The sequence below is a fragment of the Syzygium oleosum genome, unplaced genomic scaffold (genome assembly GCF_021117445.2).
Source record: "Syzygium oleosum isolate NSW1041296 unplaced genomic scaffold, Sole_v2.1 Sole_v2.19, whole genome shotgun sequence".
Lineage (NCBI taxonomy): Eukaryota > Viridiplantae > Streptophyta > Magnoliopsida > Myrtales > Myrtaceae > Syzygium > Syzygium oleosum.
Window position 1 is genome coordinate 650,516 of NW_026607503.1, and position 12,976 is coordinate 663,491.

General features: G+C 41.5%; 2 protein-coding genes across 9 annotated transcripts; one reads left to right on the forward strand and one right to left on the reverse strand.

Annotated features, from left to right (window-relative positions):
• Window positions 1-1,501: 1,501 nt before the first annotated feature.
• Window positions 1,502-5,311, reverse strand: LOC115662878 (pentatricopeptide repeat-containing protein At5g59600). The gene is made up of 2 exons (XM_056319989.1): window positions 3,315-5,311; window positions 1,502-2,963 (listed from the first exon to the last, which is right to left on the reverse strand). Exon 1 carries the CDS (start codon window positions 5,297-5,299, stop codon window positions 3,578-3,580), a length of 1,722 nt encoding a protein of 573 aa, XP_056175964.1. The 5' UTR covers window positions 5,300-5,311; the 3' UTR covers window positions 1,502-2,963; window positions 3,315-3,577.
• A 1,045-nt stretch (window positions 5,312-6,356) lies between these two features.
• Window positions 6,357-11,020, forward strand: LOC115662883 (uncharacterized). Of its 8 annotated transcripts, XM_056319889.1 has the most exons (6): window positions 6,362-6,864; window positions 9,121-9,219; window positions 9,466-9,631; window positions 10,127-10,159; window positions 10,299-10,393; window positions 10,588-11,020. In XM_056319889.1, exons 1-6 carry the CDS (start codon window positions 6,442-6,444, stop codon window positions 10,807-10,809), a joined length of 1,038 nt encoding a protein of 345 aa, XP_056175864.1. In that variant the 5' UTR covers window positions 6,362-6,441; the 3' UTR covers window positions 10,810-11,020. The 8 variants fall into 8 exon arrangements, 7 of the variants coding, with proteins under 7 accessions (XP_056175867.1, XP_056175866.1, XP_056175868.1 ...); XR_008818455.1 differs by lacking the exon at window positions 10,127-10,159 and having other exon boundaries at window positions 6,357-6,864; window positions 9,466-9,696; window positions 10,588-10,670; XM_056319892.1 differs by lacking the exon at window positions 10,588-11,020 and having other exon boundaries at window positions 6,357-6,864; window positions 9,466-9,696; window positions 10,299-10,394.
• Window positions 11,021-12,976: the final 1,956 nt, after the last annotated feature.

The following is a 12,976-nucleotide window of genomic DNA, read 5'->3' on the forward strand; positions in this document are numbered from 1 at the left end:
CGATGCCTCCTCATCTGAAGTCTCGTGGGCTTATTTAATTATGAAAATTTTGGTACTTGCTTCAATCCTTCTCGAAAAAAATCAATTTGTTTACCAAGATAGTCTTTCTTCTGGCCAAAAGGATTATGGAAGTTCTTCTAATTGTGCTACAGACCGGTAGTCAATATATCTGCGTAAGGTGGTGGAAAGCGTAGTTCGCTATGCTATGAACCTTAATGGATACTGCTGGCCTTGTCAACTTGCAATAATCCTGCTTGAATTGATTTCCTAGTTTAGACTGTTCATCAAGGTGCTTCTTGTATAGAGGAAGCTGCCATCATGTTCACAAAAATGTCAGCATTTATTGTACCTGATGCTCTTATCTTGTTTGACCTTATCCTCAGCTTGTATGTTTCCCGAAAATGATACTATAGGTCGAACTTTCTTAAGTGTCTTCACTAGTTGACTCTACTTCTGGGAGAAAAGGAAGAAGCTGTATGGTCCCACCCCCCTCAATCTCGCATAAAGATTCTACTCCAACCTTAGCTTAATTGTGGGATGAGTTGGTTCCACATCTTTTCAACAAGCATCTTAATTTTTGACCCCCCAAAAATAAGAACAAGTATCTTAAGGATAACGAAGGTAGCCTACAACTTCAATAGACACGTATCTTACCTTTTGGTGACAGGGTTTTAATGAGAATATCGCATCTAGTGTAAATGCTAGAGGCACTGGACCTGAACCGGGTGGCTTGAGAACTTCTACATATGTTGCTTTCTCGCTATACATACTAACAAACACTGATTTTTGTCATTTTGCTTCAGAGGTCATTTCCCTGCGCAAGCAGAAAAAGAGTGCAGTAGGGGGAGCTGTAAGCTGAATATCGAGGCAGATTTACCTATTCAAAGCTGTTCAGACTTCTATCCAGTGGAAGAGCTTCTCTTAGATTATTTAACCTCCTTTGCAGCATTATTGTCATGCAAGCATTCTCACTGGTGATTATTGTTTCAGAAGGGGAAATAATGAAGTCCCAAGAGGAGCATCCTGCTGGAACTCTTACTGTGAAGCAGGTCAAAGAGATGGGAAGAATAAAATGCTGTAGCTGATGAAGAGTGAAAATGGGACAATTGTTCAGTTGTTTGACTCTAGCTAAAGTTTTAGAGACATGCTTCTAATTTAACATTTCTTCAAATCTTCGGTATCAGATGTCAGCTTTGATCTTGCCATATTGTTGATTAATCGTTGGAATAATTAAGGCTGATCATTCGTCACATCCCCAACTCTCCAAGTACAGGGGAAATGACATGTCCGTTTTTGTTCTCCTATCCGAAGGACGCAGCCTCACAGACATAATCAACATTATATACATCTACAAAATTTACATAACAGCAAGCTGGTTAGAGTTTTAAAGTCCACAAAAAAGAATATATACATCTCCAATGACTAACAAATTACCTTAACTTATACCCAAATCCAACTCTCAAAATGTAAAATTTGAACATAATTGATAGAAATGGTATGAGCAAAAATCACAGCTTGATGAGTAGTATAAATCTCTTCTAAGCAAATTGAGCATTTATTTTATATATTTACAAATGGTATCCAAACACATTTATCCAAATCTAGTATATAATATACGTGCAAGATCAAAGACGAGTTATATCACTTCAAATATATCTATTTGATCAACAATATTAATGCAGACATCAATGATTCAGTCCATCAATCAATATAGATAGTGCTTACTATCAAACTATGTTCACGTTTAACGTCCCATGACAACGATTATTCCTCCCTTGGCGTAAGTCTCCACCTATATCAGTCGGTGTCTTGGCCCAAACAGGGCGTCCGGTGACATTATGCGTACATAACCTCTCAAATGGGTTTAGCACTTAAATAAGGGCATAAAACCACCAACTCATTTTCCAACAACTCACAAAACCAATCCAAAATCTATTTTATAAATCGGAACACAAACCGAAACCTATAACTTTTCCCAGTTCAATTTATCAAGCAACATACATTTTAGATAGCATTTCTCCGACCATTTTAGAAATAATCAACTAATTTCAAGAAATGCTTTACTATGCCAGTTCAAATAACCAAAAGGGTATGATCTAGCTTGATGCGACAAAATATACTCTAAGTACCACAAACCTTTTTCTCTTTTTAATGTAAATCATATTGTGTGATGCCTCTTTTCTATCATTTTCAAGACATGAATTCACAATTCCTTTAAAACATAAGCACCACTCTCCTGAAAATTTGAAGTAGCTTGAGTGAAATAACTCTACATCTAATCAATTAAGTGACAAATGTATATCAAAATCAAGGAAATAACGACCTTAACTAAGATTTGACAAAACTAAGCTTATTTGGTGACAAAGCCACTCTGACAACCAACAAAAAGCTCACCCAAAGCAGAACAACTACCGCTGTTGTCCGCTGTACTGCAATAGCTCATGCGCCGAATTTAAAACCGTTTTCTTGAACTTTACCTATGCTCGTTTCAAGAGGGTCCGGAGTCATTGGTAAATTAACTTGACACACTAAAAGATGGCCAGAAGCGGGTCAAAATTGGCACCAAACACAACACTTCAAATTTGGTACGAACAATGCGCAATAAACTCCAAAATTTCACTCTGACCGAACTGTACACAAAAAATCAATTTCTATAGAATTTTACACGCTCACGACACCCTGCAATTTCTTAATAACATGATTTCTCAATTCACCAACCTCGAGAACCAACCTAGCAACTCAAAATACAACACAATCCTAAATTACATCTGTACTAAGAAATTATCTTCGATTAAAGAAATCAAGACTTCAAATTCTTACCGAGCGCTTCAAAACGACATTGATTCTGCGTGTCGAGTTGCCCGTGGCTTGCCGAACCAAAACCCTTCCTCTCTCTCTTGATTTCTTTCTTTTCTCGTTCCCTCTCTGCTTACTTCTTTTCCTCTTCTTCAAATTAACACCAGCTGCAGAAAAAAAATGATAAATTTGGCTGAGGAAAGTGCGCTGGGGTGTATCTTCATGGGCTTAAAATAGGATTTGGAGAATTGGACACAAACTTATTTCTCTTATTTGGCCCATTTGTTGCAATTTTCATAATAATTGCAATAAGATGTGTTTTAACTTCTCAGACGATGAGAAACAAGTATGCTGCTTGGCTAATCAAACAGGTTCCATGTTGACACTCCTATCAAACCACAAGACATGGCTCAATGCCAATCCTTCCTTCACAAACCCCGTGGGGCATGTCAAATCTAGTCACCAGTCGATAGTGTCAACTAGGATTTTGAGATATATACAAGAAATATGGCTCTCACCGCAATAGATCTATCTTTTTTCTTGGCAAGTTCTCAGTTTCCCTATCTCCCCATTCAAATGGTCGCACTTGATCTGAACCATCCGATGGAATCACCAATTATCTCTGCTCGTCATCTGATCTTCCACAGCAGTCCCGTACTGAGTTGTAACAATGTAGTTGTAACTGATTGTAATTGCACCTGTTTTAATGTGCAAGAGTAAACTTTTTCATTCTCAGGATGGAGATAACATAGTAGCATTCACTTCAAGCTGTCTCTGAGCATCAGACAGACTCTATCCAACTAGAACCAAGAAACTTAATCAGTTTTCTTCTTTTCATTCTTAACCTTGCATTCCAATCATTACTGGCATTGGCATATAATTCAGACAGCAACATACTATTCCCGGCATTTCCAGGCTCAAGGCTTGAAAGATGCCGAGCCGCTATTTCTGCGAGTTCCAAGTTCCCGTGGTTCCTACATGCCCCTAGTAGGGCTCCCCAGACAAACAAGTCAGGTTCCACAGGCATTGCCTCAATAAAGTCATAAGCTTCCGATAGTTTTCCACCTCGACCAAGAAGATCCACCATGCAAGCATAATGCTCAAGCCTTGGCGCTATCTTGTAAGCTTCCTGCATCTTGTGGAACAAACTCTGTCCAAGTTCAATCATACCTCCATGACTACAAGCAGTGAGAGCTGCCGTGAAGGTCAGGTGATCGACCCTCTTACTATCTTCCTTCTCCATCTGAGTGAAAGTTTCAATTGCTTCGCTACAATAACCATGGCTAGCCAACCCAAAGATCATGGAATTCCAAGAGACTGCATTCTTTTCAGACATATTATAGAATAACAACTTGGCTTCGGTTATAAGACCACATTTCGCATACATGTCAAGAAGAGTGCTTCTCACAAAGATATCGTTCTCCACTCCAAGCACAACTGCATAACCATGCATTTCCTTCCCAAGCCTCACATTGGCAGATGTAGCACAAGCAGGCAAGAGACTACTAATGGTGGCCGAATTGGGGTAAACCCTGCAAGCCATCATCTCCTTTAATGTCTTAAAAGCATCTTCGTGTTGGGAACTCTGTACGAGTCCAGATATAATAGAAGTCCAAGACACCACATCCGGCTCAATACCAGCAAAGCTCATTGACTTGAGTAGGTCTCGACCAGCCAGAGGATCCCCCTTCTGCGAAAACCCATTAATCAATGCATTCCAGGTTACAATATCTGGCTTCAGACCCCAAGACTTCATGTCCTCCGCCAATCCAATTGCCTCTTTAGCAAAGCCATTTTGAGCATAACCTGAAACCATAGCATTGAATGTGACCAAATCTTTCTCTACCATCATATCAAATACCGTGCGCGCCTTTTGAACTTGCCCACATTTAGAGTACATATCAATCAGCGCGGAATTGATGAACAGATCGTCTTCGACCGACAGTTTCAGAACCAAAGCGTGCACATTCTCTCCGGCTCGTCGATCCGAGAGCTGCCCGCAGACTTTGAGCATGCTGGGCAACACAAACTCGTTGGGTTCCATCCCCTGCCTCCTCATCTCGAGGAACACATCGAAAGCCTCCTGATGGTACCCACGCCGAGCAAAGGCACCGAGGAGGACGGTCCAGCGTCGGACATCCGTTTCAGGAATTTCATCGAACACACGTCGTGCATCAACCGCGCTTCCACAGTCGGTGTAGAACCCGATGACTTTGGAGGCAATGTGGGCGGAAGTACAGAGACCCGTAACGATCAGATGGGCGTGAAGGGCTTTTCCCGAGCGAAGTGCTCGGTTACGAGCACAAGCGTCGATCAGCGCGGCGCAGGCATCGAAAGAAGAGTGGTACGAACGGTTGATCGATGGAGTTCCACGCGGGTTCTGGTTCCGTACGAGGCACCTGGTGAAGAAAGACATCAAAACAGGCACCGCTCCGAACCGGTCCGAAACTGGTTTTTGCGCTAATCGGAGACGGGCGGTTCGGTTCCCATGTATCTTCATCATCCGGTTCAATATCCCTCCGAACCGGTCCGACCTTGTTTCTATACCGTGAGAGTTTGGGCGAACGGAGTAGCCCAAGTGAAAAGGTCGAATCAGTATAAATTTGTTTCGCGCTATCCCTTATTCTGTTTTATATTTTTGTTGATGGAAGATATTTTATTTTCATCGTATACTTCATTTATAAACACCGTTTCATCTCCTCAATGGAGATTTTGCACTTGAGCATGAAATAGCTTCAAAAAATACTGAAACAACTAATTCACCTCGCTCTTAGTTATTAAATCCAATTCATTTGGGACCTAACCAAATGTCTCTCTCTCTCCCCATTTAGTGTCGTCATTGCACCGTTGCACACTTTTAAGCTATGATTGCCTGAACGAGTTCCTTCGTTACCGCCTCTCTCTCTCTCTCTCTCTCTCTCTGCATGTTGCTAGGTTAGGCCATGGGTAAGTCGTGATCCCAAATTTTGAGGTGGCTCGAGGACGGTCCGTGTTTTCACATAGTAATTGTAATCATAAAGGACGTGGCAGTTGAGCGGGCTACTTCCTAGCCAGCCAAGTTCACAGAGCAACCTAAGGGGAGAGAGAGAAATGGTTTTGATGAGTGACTGGGCATGGCGATGGAGTGCAAGAACACGGTGGAAAGAGGCAGTCGCGGTGTCCATGTGGCGAGGCGAAATAGCTGGCGCACAAGTTATTAGAGGAGAGAGGGCACGTGTTTTGAAGTTTTCTTATTTAGTGTATAATAAATTTGTTTAAAATTCTAAGTGGTATTTTGTCGGTGAACTTTTTCGAGTATCTTGATCCATAAAAATATTGAAGATGTGTATGTTTATAACAAACCAATGGAGAGAGTGGTCGGAGGAATTTCACGGGCAAGGTGGATCGTGAAAAACATAATCCTATAAAAAAAAAAGCTAACCGTATTTTACATGTTATTGGATCATATGTATATTACATGATGAGCTCAAGTAATCCAACGGCTGACATTGTTTGGTCTCTCCAGCTAAGAATCTAAGGTGGTTTTGATTGTGCAGATTGGATCGGTTTTCTTACAAGAGTCTGATTCGTACTCGGCAGTCGGGCCGACACGTCTCGAGAACAAAGATTCCATTTTTTTTTTCCTTCTCCGCAGTTCTCCATGGCATGAGATCCACACGCACACGCACACGCTCCCCGCTCGCTTTGACGAACATGCATCATGGATTAGCTTCGCCTCCGAAACCCCGAGCCTGTCGCTGCTCGCACCTCGCTTCCACCGCCGACTTTCTTCCTTGCCCTTCTTCTCATCCCCATCTCCAAGCCCGACCGGATCGATTCTTTCGTCACGGGCACGGCCATGGGCGTGCCCTTGGCCCGCTCGTGTCCGCTCCGCAGTCGTTTGTTTGGCCGGGGGAGCGGAGCCGGAAGAAGGGTCGGCGGCCGAATGCGCGCGGCACCCTCTTGAGGGCGAGCCGAAGAGAGTCTCCGTACGAAGTTCTGGAGGTTTCTCCTTCCGCGACTCCCGATGAAATCAAGAGGGCTTATCGGAAGCTCGCTTTGAAGTATCACCCTGATGTCAACAAGGAGGTATGAGCGGTGTCTCGATGATGGGCTTGATTTTTCCACACGGTTTGGTGTGTTTAGCTCGGGATGAACCGTGTCGATGCTTGTGGGTTCAAATTAGCTATGCTGCTGCTTGTCCCTCTGGTCTAATTGTAGATATACGGTGCTGGTTCATTGACATATTAAAAATTTCACTGGGTGTGGTTAATGGTTGTACTGTAGCCGTTGCAGTTACTCGTGTTGTTCCGTGTGTTTGGTCCCTTTTTTTTAGAGTTGCAATACCTTGAAGCCGGGTGGGCAGGCCCTGCAGCTGGTTGGTCTTTTGCTCAATACCTTGTAAGTAAACTTGCATAGTCCCTTTTCACAGCAAAAACTGGAAAGCTGTACCAGATAGGCTAAATGCTAGACTTACTCGGGGTAGAATATGGCCCACTGGCAGTCTGGCATGAGACTCTCTATGGCTCTTGCAGACAAGTGCTCATCTTTCTACTGTTGATGGATGGCTAGAAGAAATTAAGATTACAGCACTTTGTAGCTTGGGGTGCTTTTTACATTCAGCAGTTTGGCGGAGAAGTAGTGTTTGGTGGAAGCTATTTGAATTATGGGTTATCTTTCCTTTGATCTAAAGCTGGAAGTTAGTCTGCATTGATGCTCCTAATGTTAGCCACAAACAGACCACAGAATGATGGATTTTCTCCTTCATGTGACATTTTAGGATCGCATCTTTTTAAGTCAGGGGTAGCACTAAAGCCTGCCTTATTCTGACCCTCTGGTCTCATTGATCTTTGATCTCTATGAACCAGTTTAATAGTCAACGCAGACTGGTCAAAGTTATCCAACTTTTGGAATTCAGCCTGAACAAATGTTTGGAGCCTGTAAACTGTTTATGTGCTTCAATGGTGAAGATGTCAACGGAGTGTTCTGATTTTAAGCACAAGAGCCGGTAGGGCTCATAGATCCTGACAAGTTTGTTCCAACGTATGAAGTCATTTAAATCTCATGGACCCTGACTACTTGTTCTGGAAAACTTCACACTCTGACTCTAGACAAGTGACAGAGGAATATGGAGATTCTCCCTGTGCATTGTTGCATTTAGTGTGTTCTCAGACTTGTTAGCGCAACATTTTCACGTCAAGACGAATATCTTCAACCAAATATCATTCCAATTTCTACACAGAGACAGGTTTGTTTAACCACATTAAGTTCATTAAGTGCTGAAAATAACACTCCATTAGCATTTAATGTCAGTAAGTGTGTTTGATAACCACTAATTACACACTATTTTATTAATTGATTTAAGTAAAAAGTCACTTAATGTGTAAGTAAGATAATGCACTTAATTGGTTAATTGATAAAATACACAATGGAAAGTAAGATCTTACCAATTATATTGTCAAAACAGTTCAATAATACTCGCTATTGCAAGTTTGGTAAGACACCAAGAAGAAAGTTAAAATTTAATTTTTATGTGTTATGGAACTTTTAATTTTTGTTTTCAGTACTTAAAAACTTAAGCACTTACTGTTTAGTGTTTAAATTTTCAGCACTCATCTTTCAGTTCTATCAAACGAGCTATATACAGTAGTTACATAGGTTCCTTGAATATTAGGGATTGGGACTATTCACATCATCTTGCATCTGTTTAACACTGTCTTGTATGGGCATTTGAAAAATGGCAAGGACCTGTCTTCGATGCTGTGGTGAAATTGTCGACCGGTTGAGTGGAAGTGTGGGAATTGTCTTGTTGTCAGTGATTGATCTGTTCACACAGTTTGCCTCTTCTTTAGGCGATCATACTTACAGACTGCAAGTTTAGTGGCTGTGGATGGATGCATTTATCATCCTTCGAGGAATAGTTTTATTTCAGTACTTGTCAACTGTTAGTTTATGCTTAATATCCCTAGGTAATGCCATTTTCCACCATGCACGATGAAGAAAAAGACATTTGGATCATTATTGTTGCCAGGGCAGGGGTAGTTCAATTTGCTCTTGGTACGGGTCCTTAAAAACGTCTTGGGAAATGCAGATGCATTTCCTAGAGAACCCTTTAGAAAATAGGTTGACACAAGGACTTTGAGTAAGATCTTTTATTTCATCTGTGCTTATCTTGTTGTCCGTCACCAGGCATTGATTTTATCAGCAATACACGTTGAGAATGTAGTGTTTTTAACCATTATACACGATCACAAATGGGTTATTCCTCGTCTCCAATGGACATTTGCTCCTTTGAGTCCTTTAAGTAAGTAAAAAGGCTTAGAGCTTGTGTTTTTTTATCTGCAGAATATTCCTAGCTGCATAGCTTTCCTAGCTATATCCTTACAAGATCTTTGTTGCAATAGCAGCCTCTCTGAAGAAAAACAGACGAAGAAGCCCACTCAAGTAATGGTCGATAAAATTGGAAAAACTTAGTCTGCAGTTCGTGGGTACATCATTTTGTAGCACTGCATTTGTCCCTGATGAATCTGGTTTTTAATTATGAAAGACTTATGATTCATTTCCTTCTAAAAGAAATTCATGATTAATTCCACAAAAGTGGTTGTTTGCAATGTGATGTAGTTTGCTTTCTCAAATTGCTGTTGGCTAAAATTTAATTATCTTAATATGTCAAAATGTCTCATATTTCAGGCAAATGCACAGGAGAAGTTCATGAGGATTAAACATGCATACAATACTCTCCTTAATTCTCGTGATTCGGATTCCAAGAGGAGATACAACACTGGAAATCGTGCATCTGGGTTTTCGTACTCCACTGAGGATAGCAGCACCCTAGATGAAGAATTCTATGGACTTGGTAAAAGCAATAATAAGCTGCGGTCATTACTTTGTGCATTATACAGCATCCCTTTCAGGGCTTAGGTGGGTTTAGCATGTTTTGACCAAAATGACATCCTAAAATCCGGACCGTTGTGGAAAGGCAATATTTCAATAGATGAAATAGTAGGTTATTTCCTGACCATCATTAGTAATTTAATTTCTCGGTTAATGTCTGGATATGGTGCAGTAGAAAGCAGAGGCCACATGGATATGCAACACAGTATAATTTAAATTGGGTATGGCCCTTGCGAATTTCTATTGAAGAAATACTTTTGGAGTACACCTCACTTGTTGTTTAGCTTGGTTCTAGCAAAAAAAAAGCTTGGTTCTAGCTCTTCTTTTGTTTTGTCAACTTTAGATCGACCTTGGCATGTGATTGTCTAGGGCAAAGTTTCTTTTCTGATGTGTTTCCAAGTGTATGTTAGTTTAGGGGATTTTGTATGTTCTTATGTTTAACCCGTTTATGCTGCAGGTAACTTTTTCAGGGATGTTCAGATAACAATAGGTAGATAGTTCTCTCTACGAGACATTGCAAGTGCCATCTAGTTCTTGGCTTACCTGTTACTTTTTAATCTGACAGCCTATAGCATTTCCTGTATTTAGAAAATTTGCTTCGATTTTTACCATCTTGTTTCGCATGGCAGAGGATTTCTTCAGAGATCTACAAGAAGAATTTAGTAACTGGGATGCAAGTGCGTCTTCACAAGGAAAGCCGAAGAGCTTGTGGGAGGAATTGGCGGTGAGCGTTGCTTTTAAAATGTTGCTACATTTGGAAAAAACAAAATTTCTTCTGTGCTATTCTTTTCAGAGCCTGTTTTTATGGCAAAAAGTAAGAGAAATACAGAATCATTCAATCTAATGTCTTCTATCCGTGGGGTTTGAGAGACGTGATTTGAGGCTAGGACCTTATGCTCTGAATTTTGTTGCTCGAAGGAAATTGGTGAAGAATTTGTGGAGTTTCTAGAGAAGGAGCTAAACATAACCGATTCAGAGGTGGAAGCAAATCAATATGATGATGGGTCGCGAAAAAGTTCCGGGACGGAAGGTACGCATAATGCTAGTGAAAATGAAGCTAGCAAGGGAAGCAGCATCGAGGAAAATATTGATGAGATAGAAGCTACTCTAGCTCAGTTGAAAAAGGAATTAGGCCTGTAATCGATTCATGATAATTTTGTGCCGCATATTTTATTCCGTTACTCATGTTGTGTTTGTATAGATATGATATGTTGTGATACATGTGGCTACAATAATCTTGAAATTGACAAAGGTCAGCGATGAAGGCAAAGAGAGGACTAGGAGATTAAGAGCAAGTCCTGCAGGATCATTGAATAATAGGTACAACTCTGATGAAATTTTGGAGCTCAAATCTAACTGATTGAAGAAAAGGTGTTTTTTTTTAAGTTTGAACATTCTTATAAGTACGTTTTCTAGGCAGTTATCTGAGTAATGTGACCTGGAAAACTGTTATCTATGTATTTGCTGTCTTCACTTCCATGTTGTGGTGGTTGCATTTATAATTTCTAAGTAACCATGCATTTGTTTCCATCATGATAATGGGAGTGCCATTGTCTGAAAAGTTCAATTTATATCAAACTTGCATCAATCTTTCCTTATTAGGCCCTGGTGGACCGGTCGTGTCTACTTGTACCATTAGCATGCCCGTAATTTGCCTCAAGACATTCACCCGCAGTTGCATATATTTGCCTTTGGAATACAATAAAAAAGCAGTCTTTTTATGTAATGCCGCGGCTTTTTTCCGTAACTTCAAGGTGCCGAAGATTTCTTTCATTCGAGAGAACTCGACAAATCAGTATGCAAAACCCTTCTGAGGAAGAACTGAAATTGCAGGCATCGTCTTCTCAAGTTGTTAATTCCACGATATAAAGAGTAGGAGATGTTGGGGATTGATTGTGTTCTTGGATACCACATGGGGTTGCATGCAAGACTAGTCCCCTGAAATTTTGACATGTGCAATGAAATTGCTACTGATTAAGAAATACCCGAGATATATGTGATTCCATGGTAGTGAGACTGATAATCGCCTTCTGTAAGATCGAATGAATGTACCGAGCACGATAAACCGTGGAGTTTGCGCGCTACAGATGAGGGTCACAACCTGTTTAAATCCATAATCCGACCTTAGCTCAACTCCATTGATCAACTTCATGCGCGACATAAGATCTTTTGAAATAGATTTACATTGAGATTTTCGAGCTCCAGTCCCAGCGAAATAGTGAAGCAGCAGGAATTCAAGAGGCAAGAGATGGCCATGGAATGGGACCGGATTTCGCTGTTCGTTTCCTGAAGCCAACGGCAGCTAGAGGCCACCCATCTTCTTCTCCCTCCACCGTAACAAGAACCTTTCAGTCGCCACTGCGCAGAAGACGAGAATGAATTCTCATTCAACAGCCGCCACCCGCTTCGCTTCGATGGCACTCCGTCAGAGCAGCTCGACTGGGGAAGCATCTCGGAACGGCATGCATTTTTACGAACACCTCGCGTGCTCAGCAAGCTCATATCTTGTTGCGCCAAATGGGTCTCTCTTGACGCTGGGGCTCAGCTCCATTCCGTCGTCGTCAAAATGGGGTTCACTTCGAACGTCTATCTGTGCAGTGCTCTCGTCGATATGTACGGTAAATGAGGCAGAATCTCGCACGCCCATGACCTGTTCGACGAGCTGGGTGAGAGGAGTGCGGTCACTTGGAACTCCTTGATCTCCGGTTATCTTCACGTCGGTTGGCCGCTGATTGCCGTGGACTTGTTTCTGAAAATGCACCAAGTGGGAATTGCTCCTACGCGGCAGGGTGGCTCCACTGTTTTGGTGGCTTGTGCTCAACTCAAAGACGGAGAATTTGGGAGAAAGATGCATGCTTTGGGTTTAAAAGCAGGGTTTGGGTGTAATGTTGTCTTTGGGACTGGCCTGATTGACATGTACAGCAAATGTACAAATTTGGAAGATTCGAGGAGGGTTTTTAACCGGATGGTGTGCAGAAACGATACTACCTGGAGGACGATGATTACTGGGTATGCGCACAGTGAACAGCCAAGCGAGGCAATGGCATTACTAAGAGATATGATGCGTCAATATCTCAGACCAAACTATGTCACTTATAATAGTATACTCTGCTCGTTTTCTAATCCGGATCATTTGAATTGGTGCAAGCAAGTTCACTGTAGGGTGATTGTAAAAGGTTTGGAGTCCAACATGTATATAGCAGTCTCACTCGTGACTGTCCATTCTGAGTGCAGTAGTAGCTTGGAGGACTTTCACAAGGTTTGTTTGGGTATAAGAATATGGGATCAAATCTCATGGAATGCGGTG

Bases quoted from the DNA above. Each gene is read 5' to 3' on its own strand.
- LOC115662878 (XM_056319989.1), bottom strand. From the start codon at position 5,299: ATGATGAAGATACATGGGAACCGAACCGCCCGTCTCCGATTAGCGCAA.
- LOC115662883 (XM_056319889.1), top strand. From the start codon at position 6,442: ATGAGATCCACACGCACACGCACACGCTCCCCGCTCGCTTTGACGAAC. The intron at 9,220-9,465 runs GTAATGGTCGAT...CTCATATTTCAG, and splicing joins AGACGAAGAAGCCCACTCAA to GCAAATGCACAGGAGAAGTT. The intron at 10,394-10,587 runs GTGAGCGTTGCT...TGTTGCTCGAAG, and splicing joins GCTTGTGGGAGGAATTGGCG to GAAATTGGTGAAGAATTTGT.